The sequence below is a fragment of the Ailuropoda melanoleuca genome, chromosome 4 (genome assembly GCF_002007445.2).
Source record: "Ailuropoda melanoleuca isolate Jingjing chromosome 4, ASM200744v2, whole genome shotgun sequence".
Lineage (NCBI taxonomy): Eukaryota > Metazoa > Chordata > Mammalia > Carnivora > Ursidae > Ailuropoda > Ailuropoda melanoleuca.
This window is the reverse complement of record NC_048221.1, coordinates 12,141,128-12,162,224: the sequence shown is the minus strand read 5'-3', so window position 1 is coordinate 12,162,224 and position 21,097 is coordinate 12,141,128. Positions and strand designations below refer to the sequence as shown.

At 50.2% G+C, this 21,097-nt stretch overlaps 1 protein-coding gene across 3 annotated transcripts in view; it reads left to right on the top strand.

Annotated features, from left to right (window-relative positions):
* Positions 1-21,097, top strand: part of MED26 (mediator complex subunit 26) — a 58,823-nt gene continuing 37,726 nt past the window's right edge. The window contains exons 1-2 of one of the 3 annotated variants that reach the window (XM_034657992.1): positions 1-1,337; positions 6,773-7,576. In XM_034657992.1, coding sequence (XP_034513883.1) covers positions 7,505-7,576 — 72 coding nt within the window. In that variant the 5' untranslated portion in view covers positions 1-1,337; positions 6,773-7,504. Of the gene's footprint in view, positions 1,338-6,772; positions 7,577-14,679; positions 17,240-17,879; positions 20,725-21,097 lie in introns of those variants that run through there. The other 2 variants (XM_011221868.3, XM_034657991.1) reach the window with 2 other exon arrangements.

The window sequence follows — 21,097 nt, the reverse complement described above, 5'->3', positions numbered from 1 at the left end:
GATTTTATTTATTTATTTGACAGAGGGAGCAACAAGCAGGGGGAGCAGCAGGCAGAGGGAGAGGGAGAAACAGACTCCCCACTGAGCAGAGAGCCCGACATGGGCCTCGATTCCAGGATCCCGGGATAATGACCCGAGGCGAAGACAGACACCTAACGGACTGAGCCATCCAGGTGCCCCTGGGGTTCTTTATTGAACTGCCCTTTATCTTACTACATGAACATAAGTCAGAGTCATCGTGCCAGGGCTTTACACACATAACCTTTATGCTTTGGCACAACAAGGGGTGACCAAAGTATCGCCGTCATCCTGTGTTTCCCAATGAGGAAATTGAGGCCAGTCCAGGGAAGTGACTTGCCCAAAGTCCCCGGGGTCATCAGCAGAACTGGCATGAAACCCTGGTCCCCTGACCCTTCTCTCCTCCGATGCTGCCGCACTCCCACCCGAACACTTTTATTTGGGCTCTGCCACCCTTTTGCTGGCGTGGATTAGGAAAGCACATGGCTCATGCCCAGCACACCTGGGAGACCTGTCCAGAAGCCTGGGGCACCAGAGGCAGTTCCAAATTCAGAACTTCCCTTGCTTTCCGGCAGCACACGCTGTATATGCCATGATGTCCCGAGGCATCTGGGCCAGCTCTCACTCATCAAAGAGTGATATTGCTGCAGCAAAACAGCCTCACATTCACACAGAGCTGGGCCAGCAGAGACTGAATGGCCTCGGATAAGCTTTGCCAACCACATGGGTCCGATGCAAAGTTAAAGAAATTCTTTGGGCTGTTCGAGCTGTGGGGTTTGGGAACGGTGGGGAGGGGGTCGTGGGCCTGCACTGAGTCTCCGCCTTGTCCCTCACTTGCCAGCAATGTTGGGAACAGGTCATCACTCCTATTTGTCAGTTTCTCTATCTGTGACCCTGATGGCTTGGGACCCAGTGTTGCCAGGACTTAACACTCCTTCTTCTCTCTGTGTAGCCTGTAGTGTTTGTAGGAAACACTTTCTGAATCATGTTACCTCTCATCATGTCGCTTTCTGCATTGAGGCCCAACACAGCCTTTGTTTCTGAGACATTTCCATTGGCCAGTTGGGGACCTTTTGCTGTGGCTCCTATCTGCTTCTGTCAGCTCCTGGTGGCCTTTTGACATCAGTCCCTTGGCCCTGTTCTGCTCCTTGGGGAAATGGCTTGCACCTGACTTGACTTGGCTCATGTGTTTTCTCTGCCAGTCTGGGAACCCTGAGCGCTGGGCTGGAGTCATCATCCTGTCCAAAATCCAGTCACATGACTTTAGCCAGATGCCTCCTCTGAGGAACAAGGACCAAGTCACCTGGTTGGCTAGTGAGGTGAGCAGTGTGACAGGAGGGGAGGAAACCCACCCCTAGGGGTGGTGAGGCATAAGATTGGCCAGGAACGTGGGCAGTGTGTATGTGTGGGACGTGGTGTGTGACAAGGGGGTCTCACAAGGCCAAGGGCTTAAGTGAGATGAAATGGGAGGTCTCGTTTTTTTGGAGCCGGGGACAAGAAGATCCAAACGGTGCTGCAAGAGATGGTTACTTTATCCTGCAGTTCCTTTACTGAAGAAGAAAGGATTATCTTATTTCTGTAGACACTTAAATAAGAATGTTTATCAAAGTCATTCACTAGAGAATTAGAACAGTTCCTGATTTTGTGTCTTTGCTTCATAAGAGTTACTGAGAGAACAGAAAACTGCGTTAAGCAAAATAATAGCCTCTAATCTAACAGTGATTCAGATCACCCGAGCGAGTGATGAGATTATTTGAACATTTCAAAAACACTACTTCAGCAAGTTTTTGGAGGTCTTTTTTAAAAAAAGAAAAGGCAAGAAGAATAATTTTCTGACTACAAACCAAAAACAGACAAAATGGCTTGTACAGGTTCCCCATCATACTACCCGTTCTGTCTTCTGAAGAATTAAGTGTAAATGAAAGAGATCGATAGGAGTGTTCTTGTAGCTATTAGGAAAAAAAAAAAAAGCGTGGTCCACAGTGGGAAAAGTGGAATCAAAAGAGAGACAGAGTGTTCCTCTGTTTTCTTCGTGTGTACATGAAGATGATGTGCGTGGTGTTGTTTTTCTGTATGATTATTCATTACCCCGTACTTAGCTGAAGGTCAGCGTAATAAAGGAGATAATTACAGCTTTAAAGAAAGTAAGCTGCCTTGACATGTGTGTGCTGCAGATTGGAGGAGAGAACTGTCAGCAGGCGAGAAGATTGGGATGGGGCACGGGTTCAGGAGAGGACAGAAACACGGGGGACACATGGCCAAAGACAAAGGCCAGGTGGGAGGGGCCCAGGAAATAAGGAGCCATGAGGGCTGGAGAGCATGGTCCAGAATCAGAAAGATCCAGCCTGGAATCCCCGCTGTACCACTGGGGGGCAAAGGGGCCGTGTGTGTCTCCTCACTGTCTGACCTCAGGGTCTTCCTCGTGTGTCGCTTGAGGATTACATTAGCAACTGTCTCTCTCTCTGTTAGCTAGCACTGAGTAACAAATGATCCCAGTACTAAGTGGCTTAAAACCTCTCTTATTGAGTCACAGTTCTATGGGCAGGAAATTGGATGGGGCACAGTGGGGGCTGGCTCTGAGCCCCAAGGGCTTCTCAGCTCGTGTACCTGGCACCTTTCCCAGGGCATCCCAGCCTACTGGGGTGAGGCATATGGGGCTCAGTGTTCTCTGTCACTGGGGACCTTGTTCTCCTTCACAGAGGCCTGGGGCCCCTACCTCTTGCTGAGAGGCCTTCCAGCACTGTCACTAGATTCTGACATGGCAGCTCCCTGCCCCCAGGTCTGCAAAGGTGGATGCTGCCAGGCTGCTGCTCCCTCTTTTTCACTTCTTCTCATTCCTTCTTATGGTTGAATAATAGTCCAGCCTGTGGATGTACATTTCATTGATCTGTTCACCAGTTGATGGACATCTGGTGTTTGTACCTTGTGCCTGTGAATAGTCCTGCTGTGGACATTGACCTGTATAAGTCTCTGAGTGTAGGTTTTCGGTTTTCTTGGTGAGGTTGATAGCAGTGGATTTGCTGGCTTGGGTGGTAACTGCTAGGCCACCTTAAAGCTTCAACCTAGACCAGGCAGAGCATGGTTCCACTGGATTCTCTAAAGCAAATTGTAGCACCACTCCCCCTCCCCCCCCGCCCAGTCAAGAGGAGAGGCTGACACAAGGGCCTGATCGCCCAGAGGGGTTCATCTGGGTCCTCAGGTAAAGCCCTCAGGTAAAGCCCTCAGCGTAGTAGGTACTCAATAAATGGTATTCTCTTTATTACTAAGACAGAACTGGGGCAGTAGGCAAAACACACTGTTAGGACTTAGATGGGTATCCATCATTAGGCCTGATAGTAAATCCCTGTTCAGGATTTTGGAGATTATGGGCACGCTTCAGATTAGCGGTATCCAAGTCAGAAGATGACAACTAGAGGCTACTAGAGGTCAGAATAACCCCAGCACCGGAGGAGAGGGGGAGGTGGCACCGTGTGTGCATTCTAGAAAATGTGGAACTTCAGGGACAAGTGTCAGAAGAAAAACCACCTGTTTTCCTGCCTGTCAGAACTGTAAACATTTTGGCTTCTTTCCTTCCAGTACTTTTTCTGTACGTCGGGTACATTAAGTATCCATATTTTTATAAAACCAAAACTAAGATCATAATGTATGTGGTTCATATGCTGCATTTTAACATTTAATATGAAATTGGGAGCATTCTGTGTTGTTCAATACTGATTTCAGTGGTTAAGATTATCTGTCATCTGTCTATATCTAGATCCTTTTATTTACGTATTTTTGAAGCATAATGTCCAGCTTCGTGAATTTGTACACGTTGCGTACACCCGTAAGACAAGATGACTACCCGGTGGAATTATAAAACCCCGTGGTCCCTTCCCGTCCATAACCTTCCCGTTTGCACGAATCGACCCCTAAGTTATTTACATACTCTTTTACTGAACATTTGGGTTGCTTCCAATCGTTTGCCCTTATAAATGATGCTGCCATCAACTTCCCTGTATGTACGTGTTTGTATCTGATTGCTTTCTTTGGATAAATTTCTAGAAGTTGGGAAATACTGGGGCAAAGGGTATGAACACATGGAAATGCTGTCAGACATCTTTCTTGGTACTCCTGGCTCTAGAGTGGCTTTGCCCTCCCTGGTGCACCTGCACTGCTCGGACAATAGTGTTAGTTAACGGCAGTGTCTTACTGGGCCCCCAGCCTGTTTCCAGTGCTTGGAAACTTCAAAACTAGATCGTCAGGAGCAGGCTTTGTGCCTCTTAATGTGCCTTTGTATCCCCCTACTTGAAGACACAGTAAAATTATTTTGAGTTGTCTTTGGAGCCCTTCCTAAAAGCAGTGACATTTCAGGGCTATTCAAAACTAATTGAAAATTTTTTCGCTTTTAGAATAAATAGGACTTGCTGCAAAGCCAAGCGGAACTCTGAAACCCATCTCTGGGTACTTCTGAGATAATTGATAGGGTTGAATGAATTAATATACGAGAGTGTTTTTAAAAAATTCCCACCAGATGTTAAATTCAGAACAAATTGGTCAAAGTGGGGTGGTGGTTTGCTTGCGTTCATTTTTCCTATTAATCATCAAAGCCCTCACATACTTTATTGGGGTAAGTCCAGTCACTTTCTCGCCTTTGAATTGCCCAACTCCCAGGGGTGTAGGTGTCTAAGGGGTCACAGCTGCCTTTCCCTTTCTCATTGCATGAGTCTGCCTGGCAGGTCCCTGCTGTTGTTCCTTGCCATCATGTGGTGTCGCTGTTGAAGACTGGTCCTAAGCAGTTGTGGGAGCGGGCCTGCTCACAGCTTCCTTCTCTGATGCCCTTGCCTATCCGGCTTGAGCCACTGCAGTTCATTGAGGAAGAACGAGCCCACACCCTCACTGGCAAGCCTGGCTGAGGAAGCTGTGCACCCAGGTTCCTAAAACTACCTTCTTGCTACTTCCCATGGCAAGAGCCAAGTCATGGACTCAGAACCTCTTACCTTTTTGGGGGCCACTTCACTAGGAGGTAAGGCAGCCTTTTCAGGAGCATCACAAGCACAAAATATCTTGCCTTTTCAGGACGGGGGGGGGTGGATGTTCTCTGGATCTAATGAATTTAAAGGGCACATTGCTGGGAAAGAACCATTACAACAAGAGGATTTACCTTGAGCCCCATCTTTGTATGACTGATAGAGCCATTTCAAGTATCTCTTCCTTGAAGCAGAAGGTCTTGCTAGGTGAACTGCAGTCAGTATCTATCCTGGGCCTAAGAGAAGCTAATGTTTTCAAGATTCCCATTGAATGGTGATCTGATTTAATTTTTACTACATATATGTTAAATGTGGAATAAAACTATATATCTTATCTGTGTCTGTGTGCATCCTAATGTGTATACAGTATATTTAATATTCCATTCATTCGTTAAATATTTATGGAGCCCCACTTTGTGCCACATCTATGGAGCTGAACTACATACCTATGTCTGGGTGTGTGTATACAGTTGGCCATGCAGAACTCAGTCATCTTGATGTTGCTTCTTAGTTTAAAAAGAGCAGGTAAGTTGAGGGCTTTCCACATCTTTCTTAAATGACCTGACCCGTGCAAAACAAATTGCTTCTGTGTGATCCTTGATTAAAAAAATACCTTGAACATCTGAGTTAGAAAGGCAGAACCAGAATATGCTTGGGGGAGAGCTTGTTTATTTTGCTTATCTAAAGTGAGATAAAGAGTATCTCCAAACGGGCTGGTTTCCAACCTGGACCATGTACACAAAGCACCTCATTCTAGGAGAGAGAGTGAGTAAACTGAAGGGAAGTATTTTGCCTGTGTTTATTTTCTTCTGCAAGTGTGATGTAAAACTTTTCACATGTCCAGAAGGAAGCAGCCACAACCACGTGCAGAAACAGCCGTTTTTGCAAATAAAAATGCTTCCCAGAAGCATGACAAATGTAAGACTAACAGGTGTAGCACAGCTCCAAGGCACGCGTGTGGTTCTCATCAGCTGCCTCCCTCGTCTTTTAAATCTAGGTCTTCCTGTAACAACAAAAAAAGTTATTTTTCCGCAGGCTGCAGCTAATAATCCACTCAGCCTGCCTTCTCACCCCTTCTTATAACAGTATTTCTAACAGGGCTTCCAGAGAGAGCGTGCGAGCAAAGGAAGAAGGCAATAAGGTGGGGGTGGGGAAGGGGACTCCTTACACTTGACATTTAACCATTCTGGGTTTGACCTAGAACTCTGGGTGACCTTGGGCCTCAATTTCCTTTGTGAAGGATTTTGTTCAGAGAATGAGGGTTTCAGTTTTCCAGCACCTCCACGCAAAGCAGGATGGGTCTTTTAAAGCAGTGGTTCTCAACAGGGGACATCTGGCAATGACTGGACATTTTTGGTTGACCTGACTGGAGGGGAGAGTGCTATTGGCGTTTAGTGGGTAGAGACCCAGGACGCTGAATATCCTAAAATGCGCAAGACGGCCTCTTGCAACAGTGATACGGCCCCAAATGTCATTGGTGCCCAGGATGAGAAACCCTGGCGTTGACACGGGTTTGCAACCCTGGGGTCGGTGGGCTCACGGGGCTGGCTTTGGGGCTTTCCTAGCTGGCGGTACGGCTCCCCTGAGGCGTTTTGCGGTCTCATGTTTTCGTGATCCCAGCACGCGAAGCGCTGCAGACCCCCGCCCTACACCCCCTCCCTCTGGAAGGGTGGGGCAGTCCCCGGCACCCCTGAGGTGACCCTTCCGCGCACATTATCACAACGTGGACTTTCCTCCCTCGCCCCCAGGAACGGCGATCAAGGCGCTGAGGACCCCCGGCTCGGAAAACTTGGCAGCTTCTTCCGCCCGCGACTCCCGTCACCTCTGTCGGTACGGGGAAGGCTTTTCTCCCCAGTGGGGAGTCCTTCCGCCGCCCCCTCCCCTCAAGCGACCGCCTGGAGCGCCCAGGTTCAAGGACTCGGCGCGCAACGCGCGTTTCCGTCGGAAACCTCAGTTCCCCACGGCCCAGCCGGGGGCAGAGCCTCCCGGCGGCGGCCGTTGCCCCGCCCAACCGCCTCCCAACGGCTCATTCCGCCGGGCGGTGGGCGTGGCGTGGCGGTGGACCAGTGCGCCTGCGCGCGCATGCGTGGGGATGCGGGGCGGGGCTCGCGCGCGGCCCCGCCCAGGCCCGGCGTCTCCGCCCGCCCCATCTCCCAACCTCCTCAGCGTGGCGCCGACGCTGCGTGCGGCGCGGGTTACCCAGAGTGCTCCGCGCGGGGGCAGCTCACTGGAGTTTGGTTCTCGAGGCGGCGGCAGCAGCGGCGGCGGCTCCGGTGGCTCCTCCTCCTCCTCTGGTGGCGGTGGCGCCCCGGGCCCGAGCCCCGGCTCCCCTCTCCGCCACCCCGCGCGCCCCCTCCTCCCCCGGCGCCGCGGGGAACATGAGGCTCCGCTCCCGGAGGCCGGCGAGTGAGTGACCCCCGTCCCCCGCCTCAGCCCGCCCGCCCGCTGGCCCGGCCGCTCCCCCCCGCCTCGCCCAGGCAATGACAGCGGCTCCGGCGTCTCCGCAGCAGATCAGGGACCGGCTGCTGCAGGCCATCGACCCCCAGAGCAACGTAAGTACCCGCTGCGCGGGCCGGGACGGAGGCCGCGTGGGCCTGGGACCCTCCCCCTCCCCAATGCCCCTCGCCCGCCGGGCTCCAGGGAACCCGCCCGACGCCCACCTACCCCCGAGGGCCGCTGCCATCCCGGTCTCTCGCCCCACTAGCCCGAGACGGGGGCAGGTCGGGCGGTCTGGCGGCGCTCGGTACGTGAGGCCGAGGCTTCCGTGCGGCCTGGGCGGAGAGAGCGGACGGGAGCTGAAGCCAGAGCTTTCCCTTCTTTCTCGCTCCAGCTCTACGACCCTTGCTGCTTCTGACGGAGTTCACCTGCCTGTCCTTCCCTGGGGACTCGCGACCCCCGGGAAGTCCTCCCGGCGTGGGGGGAGGGGAGGGAGAAAGGCTGTGGAGCAACTGGTGTCCGGGGTATGACTCGGGGGCCTGTGCCGCCGGTGTCTCGGCCTTTTGGCTGATCAAGGAAGTCCTCCTTCCCTCTTTTCCCGGCTGGAAGCACCTTCCTGGCTTCAGAGGGAACCCCCCAGCTTACTTTGCTCTTAGCCGGGTGGCCAGGGCGTGTGGGGAGAGCCCCCTTGGTTCTGCGAGTGGATATGTCTTTGCCGGCTCCCTCCTGGAATCGCTGCTGACGGTAGATGATCTTGGGGAGGGTGGGATTCTTCCTGTTACCTTTCTGGGCCTAAATGCCCATTGCATCTCTGATCAAGCCAGAGCCCCACTTTTTGGTGTGAATTAGAGGTGATTATTTTGTCTCCTGTTCCTTCAAGAATCCTCCTTTGGCTATCCCTTCCTCTGCCTGAGGGTCCTAGCTTGGTGGTTTGTCACCTAGACAGTCAGGGTTAACCCCAGGGTGTTAATTTCTCAGATGGCCCTCCACCGAGGCTACTGTTTGCAGAGGGATCTCCTCTGCCCCCCTTCGTGTGTGTAGGGGAAGACTCATAGTGTTCTCATATTTTCTCCAAGGGATTGTTGGCAGTAGGGGTCATTTTCCCCTGTGGCAGGAGCAGGTTGAGCAATAGGAAGATGTTGTGGCATCCAGGTATGAAGTGAGCCCCTGCATTTGCTGGGAGACCAGGAAATGGCCATTGAGATCACTTTTTAATATGCTGGAGATCGAAGAAAAAAATTGTCTTGGGCCAGGTAACTCAGGTTTCTCTCACTGTAGGGTTTTTGTTTTCCCTTATGTGAGTTTGACTAATGACTCTTAGCCTTATGCTTTAAGCTTTGTATTTTTGGAGTAATTCACATTGGCTTGTACAATTTTGGTAGAGATTGAGGAGTTACGGTCTTTGTAACGTAAGACTGATTTTTGTATCATAAATAATTCTCTTATCCCTAGTCTTCAGGCCCCATTAAGATTAACTTGGAGGTAATTGTTTTAAACAGATGTTGTATACTTTTTGTTATGACTTTGGGGGTGGAGTAGGTACAAGCTATATAAAACCTTCCAGAATTTTTTGCAGTTACTGTTGCCACTGCGGTTTCCAAGATTGAAATATTAGAGAATAAAACAAGTGACGTGAGAAACATAACCTTCGTGACTTTTGCATCTTTTGTCCAGAATATAATTTCTTGAATTCCACTTGCTTGTTTGCCTTCAGAAGAATCTGAGAGGTTGCTGAGATATTAGCACTGATCCTTAATGCCACCTAGGAGAGCTTTGGGATCAGGAGGCGCTTTGACAGGCGGTCACGATGTTGTAGATTAGGTGGAGCAGTGACCTCAGGGGTTCCAGTGTTGTGTAAGGCTGTAATCTAAAGGGTTCCTAGGGGGAGAGGAGGGAAAAGAGGAAGGGGGGGTTAGCCAGAAGAGGGAGAAGGAAACAAATCTCAGGTTTTTGTATTTTAGTGCTTGCAGAAATGTTACATTCATAGAAGTGCGTGATTGTTTCCATGGCCTGGGATTCACATTTTGTATGGTTTGTTTTTTTGGGGGGGACTCCATCACTGATGGGTGTGCATAGAATTCTAATGTAAGTGTGGTGGATGGACTTGGGAAACTGTCTCTGAATATGAGCAATGAAGAAAGTGCTTCCTTTAAATGCCACCATTGCCAGTGACCATCCGTGAGCGTTGTTAGAACCTTTTGACAGGAGTGTGGCTTGGAGCAAACCCCATATGGAAACTGGAGCCATGGCAGAGTAGGTCACCAGCAGAGATGGTGCGACCATAATTCAGCAGTTTCTCTGGTTTGACCTGGGCTCAGGTGAGAGTGAGGTAGCTCCACGAAGGCGTTGCTGGCGCCCAGCTGCTTTTCTCTACCTTGCCCAATTGTGAACTCCACTTTGGGATAGTTAGTTGACACATATTTAAGATGCTCATGGAAAAAAAAAAATGGGGACAGTGTTGAAGAGCCAACACTAAAATTAAACCTCTTCTGAGAGAAGCGACAAGAGAATTGTGTCATGTAATGCTTACCTTTATGGGCATGCAATTATGGTTAACAAACTTAGCTTTTGCTTGAAAAATCAATGTCAGGCAGCTGACCTAATATCCACAAGTATCTGAGAAGTTAGCGAAGTAACAAAGTAACTGACCATCTGCTTGACAAAGGAATTCTTGAGAGGAAAGTTGTCTCTATGTTCTCAATTCTAGCCTCTGGAGTATTTGAATTTCTGTACAGCAGGCTCTGAGTTAATAATTTCTGCCAACTCAGTAATAAAGTAAATCCTCTACACTCTTTCAAAAAGCAGCTAACAGTTTTTTCAGAACAATCTAAGCCTTACTTTCCTTGTGGCGTATGTCAGCCAGGATGTTGAAAATCTCAGAAGTGCAGTGTGCGCGTTTGTCCCAGCTTAACATTGGTGGATAGAGTCGAGGGCCGTGTCTTCCTTCTGCCCAGAAATTGGAGTCCATCTACCCACGCACAGTCTCCTCAGCAGGTGATTAGGTTCTCGTCTGTATTGGACACTCATTGTTTCATGGAAGTTCGGGCTTTGTCTTCCTGACCGCTGTGGGCTTCGTGAGCATGTTTGTTTCTTCTTTCTCTAGAGCAGAAGCTTTAGGCGCTTTAGAGTGCTAAGTGCTGGTTAAACTGACTGAACCGTAGAATCCTTCTTGGGCCTGTGAGGCTCGTGTGACTCTTATATGCGCTGCAGTTCAGTCTTGGAGTATTCTAATTCAGAACTGTCTAGAACCGTGAAGAACACGGATGTAAGTCTGGCATCTGAGAATAGGTCTGACAGATGGTGGAGTGGGTTCTGCATCCCCATAACAAGTTGAATAGTGGCACAGGGCAGGCCTTGCTCAAAGCAGGTGGACATCTCTGTAATCAGACCAGAGAGAGGCCAGAGAAGGCATCGGGGGGAAAGGGACTTGAACTTGCCAAAGATGTCTGTGTAAAGGCTTCCTAGTGGTCAGGCTCTCCAGCAGGAAACTTCACAAACTACTTACTTTCTCACACTTATGCAAACATCGGGCGCCAGTGGGAGGTGGTCAGAGACCATAGGGCCTCTACAGAAAGGCACACAAGTAATGATAATTTTCCCACCTGGGAATTTGAAGATTAAGATGTTACCTAACTTCTCTGGGCTGCAGGGTCCAAAGTGGGACTGGGTACTGGTATATGCACCCATAAAGCTCCTTCCGGATCCAGGGTTTGGGTTCTAACATGAACTGTTTTAAAAGTTTTTTCTTTTAATGTAAGGTGCATTCTGTGAACTTCTTAAAATAACAATTCTAACAGAACTCAACACAGAGATATATACTTTATATGACTTTGCAGCACTTCAGTGGGGTCTCCTCCTTCCCCCCAGCAGCCCTGTAAGGGAGGGAGTGAGCAGCCCGTCTCCCCTTCCTGCAGGTGCAGAAGCCAACAGCATCATGACAGTCGGTGCCGTTTAGCGGGTGCCTCCTGTGGCCAGGAGAGGACAAGATGCTTTTGTTTCTGCTGACTTCATTTGAGGTGACTGCCCTAAAGTTAGGGACTTACCCAAAGTTTAACTGACAGTGTTTCTAACTCTTAATGCCACCACACCCTCCCCTCAAAGGTGGAGAGATGGCTTCAGAAAAGGCCTGAGAGGGCAGTGCTCTTGAGCTGGTAAGAAAAGATGTGGGGAGCCTCTTCTGTCCCATGTAAGTTTATATGAGATTACAAATTGGTTTAGATTTACCTGTGATAGATCTAACAGGTTGATGATATTAGCCTGTCCTGGAAACATCTTAAGGTTTCTGGTGGGGACTGAATCCTGGGCCAGACCGTACCACGGTGTGGCAACTGCCAACTGATAATGGAACTTTTTGTAAGTCTCATATGCCAATTTTGTTATTTGCTTCAAGATTATAGCACTTATGATGTTAACTTGAAATGCTGTTGATCCTGCCAAAAGGAGGATTGTTAAAAATTATAAAAGGGAAGGCTGTAGGTTCTGATTCTCTACAACATATTAGAGGATATAAAATCTAAACACGTGGATGTTCTCTGATCACTCTGGTTGCCCAAGTGCAGTGACGTTCCTCTCTATGTAGCCAGGATGTCTGAAGAGAGCAGGTGTAAGTCCTTGTTCTGACTCATTCTGTCCCTCAGAAGAAGGTGGATTTTACGTTGTGTCTTCGCAGAGGTCTCCCAGTGGTCTTCAGAAGTGGCTTTAGTTGTAATCAGAGTATGTTGTCCTGGATGGAAGTCACAGAGGCCTGGAGGACTGTCCAAGATCAGCTTGTGAGAAGGGGCCTTTGTCTTGATACAGATATGAAAAGGCTTCATGGTCACCTGGGATCAAGATATCGCTGCATGTGGTAGGACGTGCACCTCAAGGGTGCCAGCCTTGGGGTTAGGTGAAGGAGAGTGCCTCAGTTTTGGTGCCTGTGTAAGCATCTTCTCAGAGCTCCACCAGTTTAACCAGAACCAGAACTCAGTCCAGTTCCTAGGTGACTGCAGTTCTGTGGGCAGGTCTCTGCCCAGCCCCCACTCTAAATCACCTTCTGGAAGCTGGGAGCTTTGTCTCTGTCAGTAGAAGTCGTGCCTTTTTTCCCCCCTTGTGCTGTTCTGAGTCTATCTGGTCCCTTTGGGACCCCTCAGCTGGTTGTTGGAATGGGTGACTGAGTTTATGGTTTGGTGAGTGACTGCCGCCTTTCTAGTGCCCACACTTGGAGCCCCCATCTGAAACTCCTCCTGTTCACTCTCAGGGCACACATGTAGAACTGAGCAAGTATTGACGTGGGGATTCCATGAACTGGAGGGTATTTCCTGCATAAGGAAGACATACCAGTATTTTGCATGCACTGTTTAAAAGTGGTCTCTGAATTCCAGATCTAGGGAGGCCATACACTAACATCTCAGTCAGCAACTGATCTCCATATTTCTATGGAGAAATATGGTAAAACTGAAAAAGGTGGCTCAGCAGTTGAAGAAACATTTCTAGCAATTGCTTATGGTGTTGGGCTTGAGGGGCTAAGACCTGGAGATGCCCAGTCCCTGCCCTCGAGGGACCTGGAACAGGAAGAGAATGTGCACATAGGCAGTCTGGGGTGGGGTGAGGTTTGGTGGAGGCCGGGGTGGTCTTACAGGGCTACAGCTCTTAGGTCCAAATGGAACAGTTCTTTGTGTGTCTTATTCAGAGGTAGTTTAGGATTCTGGAGATCATGAAATGACTTCTAGAACACTTCATAATTTGAGTTTTCAGAATGAAAAGTTTTAGCGTTAGATGCAGGAAGTCCCTTCTTGGTTCGTCTCTGACCTGAGGGAAACAGGATTTGGAGGGATGGCTGGCAAATCCTTGAATAGTTTGCCTTCTCAGCAGTGGGATGGGAAGGGGGCAAGTGTCAGGCTCTGTGAAGGGCGTGGGGTCTGCTTTCAAGTATTTGAAGAGCTGATGTACCCTGGGGTTAGGTTTGCTCTGTGTGGCTTTCTGAGGCAAACCTAGAAGGGGGGGGCAGGAGGTCCTGGGAGGGTAGGCCCTGCTGCATTCGGGGGTGCTCTTGAGTATTGTCAGAGCTGGCTCGAGACAGTGCAGAACCACTGTGCCAAGTGGGTGTGCAGACATGCCTGGGCCTTCCATCTGGACCCCCATACTCCTGCCCAAGAATTCCTGGAGGTTCTGTGATTGTGTGGGGACCCCACTAAAAAAGGAGAAGGGTCACATCAGGTGATGTGCCACTGCCAGGCTGGTGGAGCTGAAAGGCTTTGAATGCTCCTGGGCCTGCTATGAGGTTTCCTGTCTCTATCCACTGGAGGCTCTAGAATGGACAGCCACAGCCTGCAGAGGACCCTCTATGGCATGGAACGCTTTGCATCCTGGTTTGCTCTCTCAACTAGTCCTAGAGGTAGATGCTTCATCTTCATTTTAGGGAAGAGTAGAGATTAATGACCTCTCCGGTGTTGCAGAGGACGTTATGGGCCTATACCCGGTGCTGGTAGGCTCAAAAGTGGTGGGTTTAATGACAGTCTCCTGCCTCCCACATAAGCAGTGCCCAGCAGGGAATTTGGACTCCACTGTGTCTTCTGAGGTTTAACCTCATAAATACAAAGTGTTTTTAAATGTTAAGTTTTGTGTTCATTTCCTTCACAGTTCCCACAACCTTTCTCCTTTTGAAATCTTCTAGCCTAGTGGCTCCTAACCTTTTTGCCTATCAGGATCCATTCCTGTGGTCAGAAATACACAGGAACTTCCACACAATGACAGGTGTGCTTTCAGTAGCTGTTTTTTGAGAAAATTCAAGGAAAGAAGCTCCTCCTAATGTAGTCATGCTTTGAAATGAAGTTGTGTCTTATCATCAGAACAGCATCTACTTACATTTGCTAGCTAACCTTTGTTGTTTGTGTGTGACACCTAGGATGGGACCCTCTGCAACTCACATTTGTGGCCTTCTGTCATCCCTACTGCTCTCCTTTTCCAGAAACCTATCCTGCTTTCCCAGACAGTTGCCCTCAGGCACTCTACATAACTTAAAAACCCTACATTCCTGCTGATAACAGGTCTTGTTGATTACATTTTCCTCGGGATTGCAAGCTCCTTGGTAGTGGAGCATGAGTTAATCCCCATGTTTCTAGGACTTCCATAGCAAGCCGGTGCTCAGAAGCTTGTTGATCTTCCTGTGAAAAGAGCTGATCTTGGGAGCTGGCTGTCAGCACTTACTGAGCAGGTACTAGGGGCGGGTACTTTTCAGCACTTCTCATGAATTCAGAACATTTAATCTGTACAGCAGCACAGGGTGGGAGGTACTGGTGCATAAACTGAGGCTTAGTAGACAAATAGCTAGAAGGGATCACACTGGAATTGGGAATCCTCCTCTCCCCAGCCCCCACCAGGCCTACCCACCTGCTGCCGCCTCCCATGTCACCTGAGATAGCATAGTAGGTACAAGGTGGGCATTCCACTCTCCTGCCCGAGTCTGGATCCTCATGCTGGATTGGTCTGTGTTGTTTTTATGCCAGGCTGGGAGGAAAGTTGTACCTGAAATGCTTTGTGCTTTCTCTTGAACTGGCAGAGGAAAAGGTGTGAGGCATTTTTTTCCTTTCTGTCTCTTGGCTGGCATTTTTCACCCCTGACAGAGAAAAGATGACTCTTTATCTTAGATCCCTGCCTGTCTATAGACCCTGGAGATACTGTTCAAATGTTTCCTTGGGACTCTCTTGGTCCCATGACAAACCAGACCCTTCCTGGACACCCCACTCCCCTGGGTTTCATCAGGGCCAGAAAGTGGGTGATGCTTCTTCCAGGCCATAGCCTGTGGTGGGTCCACTCATGACTGCTGTGGAGATCCCGGTCACCCATCCACAGTGTGCAGAGTGATTTCATAGGTGGCTGGCTGTAGCCAGCCTTGACTCTGTGGTGGTGGTGGGGGGTGATTTCAGTGGTCCTCTCATGGAAGACTCATGTGTATGTGACCACCGCTCACACGGAGAGCTCAGCAGGTGGCCTGGCAGCCCTCTTCCAGGCACTGGTAGCCCCACTGCCCTGCCCATACTTGTACCTTCGGCTCCATCCCCTACCCACACCTCTGGTCACACTTGGCTCTGGGTAGCCACCGGATCCACCAAGCTGGCCTCAGCTCTGCTTGCACACATGGGGGCTGGGTTCTTCTTGCCCCCTCGCCTCAGTTCCATTAGCTGTCTTGACGCCTCTTGCCATCAAGTCCCTCGTCCAGCTCAGGTTGGGGTATGGGGCTGTGGCTGCGTTCTCTTTCCCCAGATAGCTAACTGCCCTCCTCTTCTTAAGGCCAGCCCTTCTGAAAACCACTTCAGGTGGACACTTTCCAACTTTATTTACACTGTGCATCTTGCAGTTGTGCCAGGCAAGCAGTTGGCAAGCTGGCTTTTTAGTGCTGTCTATGGAGGAGCGACACTGATGTGTAGGATATAAAATAGGAACAGTTTACCCTTTTCACCAATTGTTTCACATTATTTCCTTCAAATGTTCAGTTAGATGCCAGCAGAGCCCTTGTCTTCTACTTTTACTAATTCTTTTGGCCAGCCAACCCCAGGGGGAGAGTCATACTGTGCTCATGACAGGAACTTAAATGCAAAAGGGCTGATTGGCTTGTGCCACTCAAAGGCTCAGAGGTGAGTCTTTTCTCAGGTGAGGATCTGGCTTTGCTCCATCTCTTTTGTATTGTTCCCTTCACACAGTGGGGTGTCTTCCTCCCAGCTCCCCTAGTTGGGGATTCACCTTCTTTGACCATCATGCAAGGGAAGGAAGAGAAGGCGATGCTTTCCTAGAAGTTTCAGCAAACATTTCCTGGTGCCTTCTCTGGGCTTTGATGGAATTAGTGTTGCTTGGTTCACCCCCAAATCTGGGCATGGTGTTAGTTTCTTCCAGACAGGCCCAGAATAGAGGGGATGCCTCCAGGAAACATCAGGGTCCTGTTGGTGGGAGGGGGTAATGAGGTGGGGAACAAGTGGACAATGTCCCCTGAGTGCATGCCAGTTTAATCATCTCTTTGCTGTGATAATACCATCAAATAGTCGAGCATGGTGCTGGCCTGGGAGACTTGGGTCCAGACACAAAAATGGGTGGAACTGAACTGTAAGGTCTGGAGTAAGCAATGGAGTGGTTTGGATGTTCTGAGGTCACAGCCCGAGGTTCTGAGTACCCACTCCTGGTTGAACCTGCAGACGCTGATTTGCCTGTAGTCACACTTGGGTACTTTGCTGTTACCTTGTATTAGTGCCGGTGCTGGGGTGCATCTTCTGACCCCATCTGGGCTGAGGAGCACTTTGGAAGTCTAGGAGAGCCTTCTTGTTGCCTGGTCCCCATCATCTCTTCTGGTGCTGTACTCAGCCCAGGCAGGGGGAGGTGGTATAGTCCAGGAGGCCCAGACTCATGCAGGCCTCCTGTAGCCATGAAGCGGCACCTGTGACCAGGCGAGAGCTGAGTTCTCCAGACTTCTGTCCTCTTGGCTCAGAGGCATGGATGGGCACTGGATGGTCTGTTCAGATCTGATCGTCCTGCCCATTTCCTCCTGCCCTTGGTTAACCTGGGTAACCGGAAACTGGTACCTGCACTTCCGGACTGGCTTCTTCCCCTTAGGTTAACTGAGAAGGGTAGAGGAGTCAGATGATCTTTCACAGCCTTCTCCATTTTTCCTTCTCACTGTTTGGGGCGGGGAGGTGGCTCTCAGCAAGTACCTGAAGTTGGTGATGTCTGCTCCCCCTTTACTGGATGCTGGTAGCCTAGCAGCGACAGAAGTGGCCACATGTTAGGTTTTAGGCATGATCATGTGGAGAAAGGTTTGTGAATGGGTATTTCACTTTCACTTCTATTTTAGAGGAGCTTCTCAAGCATTTACAATTCTCAGTTTGAAGGTTGGTGACAAGGCAGTGCTGCCACTGAATGCAGGAACTTAACTTCTCACCAAAGGGGAGAAACCTCACCCTCCCAGGTGTTATGTGAGCTTGTACTGCCTTTGCTTGTAACCTCCCTCACCCCATCACTGAGTCAGAGTGGTTGTTTGTGAGCGTATGTATGTCTATCTCTCTGTCTTGTGGTGGGAAATGCAGTAGCTTGAGTTTGACCTCTTGACAGGTAGGCCATTGAAGAAGAGGGGATTCACTCTCTTGCTTCCGGTTTGAAAACTCGTGGAGAATCACTCTGGCTTGGCTTGGGGGTGAAGGAGGCCTTGTAAGAAAGTGGCAGTGTCCACAGGAAGTCAGGGAGGAGCATGTAGAAGCAGGGTCTGCAGTTCAGACAAAAACAGTAGGGGGGCGCCTGGGTGGCTCAGTTGTTAAGTGTCTACCTTCGGCTCAGGGCGTGATCCCAGGGTCCTGGGATTGAGCCCCGCATCGGGCTCCCTCCTCCGCTGGGAGCCTGCTTCTTCCTCTCCCACTCCCCCTGCTTGCGTATCCTCTCTCGCTGGCTGTCTCTCTATCTGTCAAATAAATAAATAAAATCTTTAAAACAAACAAACAAAAACAATAGGTACCCCCAGCATGCTGTCGTTCTCCCATGTGGCAGGAGAGAAATGGTGAGGACACTGGTCTGGGGTGGGAGTGGGGCTATATTGGGGTTTCTGGTGAGCCTGCCTGTAAGCTCCACTCAGAGGGAGGGGAGTGGGTACCTGCTTGTCGCCCTGGGGATGACACTCCTGTTAGGATTACAGTGAACATGGTTTTCTATCTGGGGGTAGGCTCCCCCACATTGGGAAATAGGAAGTGGCTTCATCTGCTTTGTGACGTGAGCTGACCCTGGGCGAGCTGACCCTGGGCGTAAGAATGTGTTTGTGTTTGTCACTCCAGGCTGTCTTCCTGGGTCATCATGCTGTCTTCAGTTCCTTGCACCTCTGCAAGAGTAAACAAAGCCTGAGGCCTAATACTGACTGGTGCCCATCGTCCCCTGTTCCCCTTGCACCTTGCTGTGTTGGCCATTCCATTCTCTCCAAACTCTCTGCCAGTGGTGCCTCCTTATCTCCGAGTGTTTGGGCTTTGCCTAGTACTGCCAAAGCCCTGACTGCCTTTAAGGTTTTTCCCAGGTACTCTTAGAGCCATGGCTTCCAGCGGCACCTGAACCCTTTCTCTCTAGCTGACTGTTGTCCTGGATGTGCAAGCAGCCCATTCTAGAGTGGAGGCACCTTTTTTCCTCCTGCCGTTGGTATGCTGCACTGTAGTGGTTGGCAGTACCACCACTCCGCAGGTGACCTCAGAGCTGTCCTGGGGTCCCCCTCCCATGGCAGCCCCCTTTCTGCAAAATGGGATCTCCTGGGAGGTCTAGTGCAGCTGCTTAGCAGCTGGTCTGCCTTCTCCTCTCCTCTCCATACCAGCTGAAGAGTGAATACCCCAAAACACAGACGTTTCCTCCCCTATGTTGGGGCTGTGTGGCTGACTGGATAAAGTCTAGTTCTTTAGGTAGCATATAGTGGAGAAGATAGTATTTCTGTGGGTGGAAGACTTGGGCTTTGTCATTAGACAGGACTATACCAGAATCTTGATTCTGCTATTCACCTTGCGGCCTTGGATGAGGTCAGGTTTTCAGCCTTCATTTTCTCAGGAGGATGTACATACGCTGCTTCGGAAGGCTCTTGAGGATGGGATATGGCCCCAATCCTGAAGTGCCCTGGGTATTGACATACATGGCCACTAACAGTTCACAGGCGGTGTAGTGGGCAGCCCCTCTAGCGGCCAGTTCCGGTCCTTACCCTCTGGTCCACGCCTATTGGATGGTTAGTGTCTGGGAACTAGCCAATCACGGGGCTGCATCTTCCTGGCCAGTGGTTGTTTTGAGGATGGGTCTATGACCCAGTTAGAGCCTGTGAAAGTTTTAGCACTTTGCTGGGGTAGTTGGGGGGAGACGTGAATGGGAGAGGATATGCGCAGGTTGCTGCTAGGGTCTCCGCTTGGGGACAGCCTGCCCAGGAGTGAGACCAACCCAGAGAGTTGAGAGAGGATTAAGTCATCATGGCCTGACTGGCCCAAGGCAAGCCCTGCCTGAACTTTTCAGTTAAGTGAGCCAGTGGCTTCTTTCCTGGATGAGGCCTTTTTGAGCTGGCTTTTCTGTTACTTGCAATCAAGAGAGTCTAGACAGAATCAGCCAAGCACATTATGCTCCAGTCCTCTCTCCCCGCTGCTCCAGCCGCACTTAGTGGCGCATCAGTCAGCTCCTGGCCGGCTAGTGTACCACACCTGGATTGTCCACCCTGCCTCTTTTTTCCCTCCCCCCTCACTTCCTACCTGCCTCTCTGGGCTCTGGGCCCAGGGTGCCTCCCTCAGCAACGCCAGTGCCAGCTATCTCAAGAGCACCGTCTTCTGGCTGTTCTGCTGTCCTGGTCTGATCTTTCCCACAGCACCTTTAACCTGTTTGACATGGCCTGTATTGCACCCTCCCCCACCTTGGTTCTTCTGCTGGTGCATAGTGAGCCTGTTCATTCTGTTAGGGTCAGTGACCAGTTTATGAACTGATGTGGGTCCATCTCTGATTTCAAACTATAGACAAGTACAAGTAGTGCCTAACTGGGGAGGGTTGAGTTGGGTTGAGGGTAAGAGTTCAGGTTTGGTGGGGCTTGGGCAGGGCAGCTGCTAAGCTCATGAGTATCAGGGTTGGGGTGGCTGATTCCCTGAAGGACTTCTGTTCCTGTTAGGACACTTGGCCCTCTCCAGATCTCAGCCTTTTGGGGTCTTCCTGTGGCATGTAGTAGGTTCTGTTGGAACCATAGTGGCATAGTTAGCACTCAGGCACTGACCTGTCCCCCGTGTGTCCAAGTGACAGGACCCAGGGAAGGGGGAGGGTGCTCTCGGTGTTGCTGTACTTGTCCAGCCCCTTCAGTGGGTGGTGTCCAGCCCCTTCAGGCCCAGTCCTGCAGGAGAGCACTGGCTTCCTCCCTCTCATGGGTGAGGCCTGCGCCAGGATGACTCCCCCTTGTAGGGGGTTCTGAACCCTGAGCACCAGCTGTGCTGTGAGAGCAGCAGCTTCAGGTCCTTCTCTTGCTTCTCTGTCTGTCTGGACTTGGGGCAAATCACTTCCTGTTTCTGAGGCTCAGTCTCTATTTGTGGCTTGTGGCTATTGGACCCATTACCTGGTGGTGGTGTTCTGAGAGGCTGAGCATTTTGGTGCCTGGTACAGTGGCCAGCCTCCGTTGAGTCATCGAGATGACCATGAGGGAATGGGTACTATCTGTGTGATAGGTGAACAAAAGAGGGAGGGAGGTTGTCCCTGCTGGAGGCCATGCAGAAAGGGGAGAATAATCCTAACAGTGACCATGGACCTGCAGATGGAGTTCATAAAGGTAATTTTTTAAATCTTTGGGCCTTAATAGAAGAAATAGGAGGACGAAAGCAGCAGCTCTTAAGGTGTCCTCGCTCTCTGCTAGGTATTATCCCATTTCATAGAGGAGTGGAAGGCTTAGCTGGGTGAAGTAGCTAGTCATCTGGCCAGTGCATAGCTGACTTCACAGCGTTTGCTTTCATCATGAGACAACACTGCGAGCCTGCAGAGAAAAGAGGGGTATGTGAGAATTCCTGCAGAGGTCTTTCCTTCCTTCCAGAGAACTGCTTGGTGATGGAGATGGTCTCTGTGTGTGCTGTCCAGTGTGGTAGCTCTGAGCCACGCATGGGTGGCGAGTACCTAACTTGTGACTGGTAAGACCAAAGAACTGACTT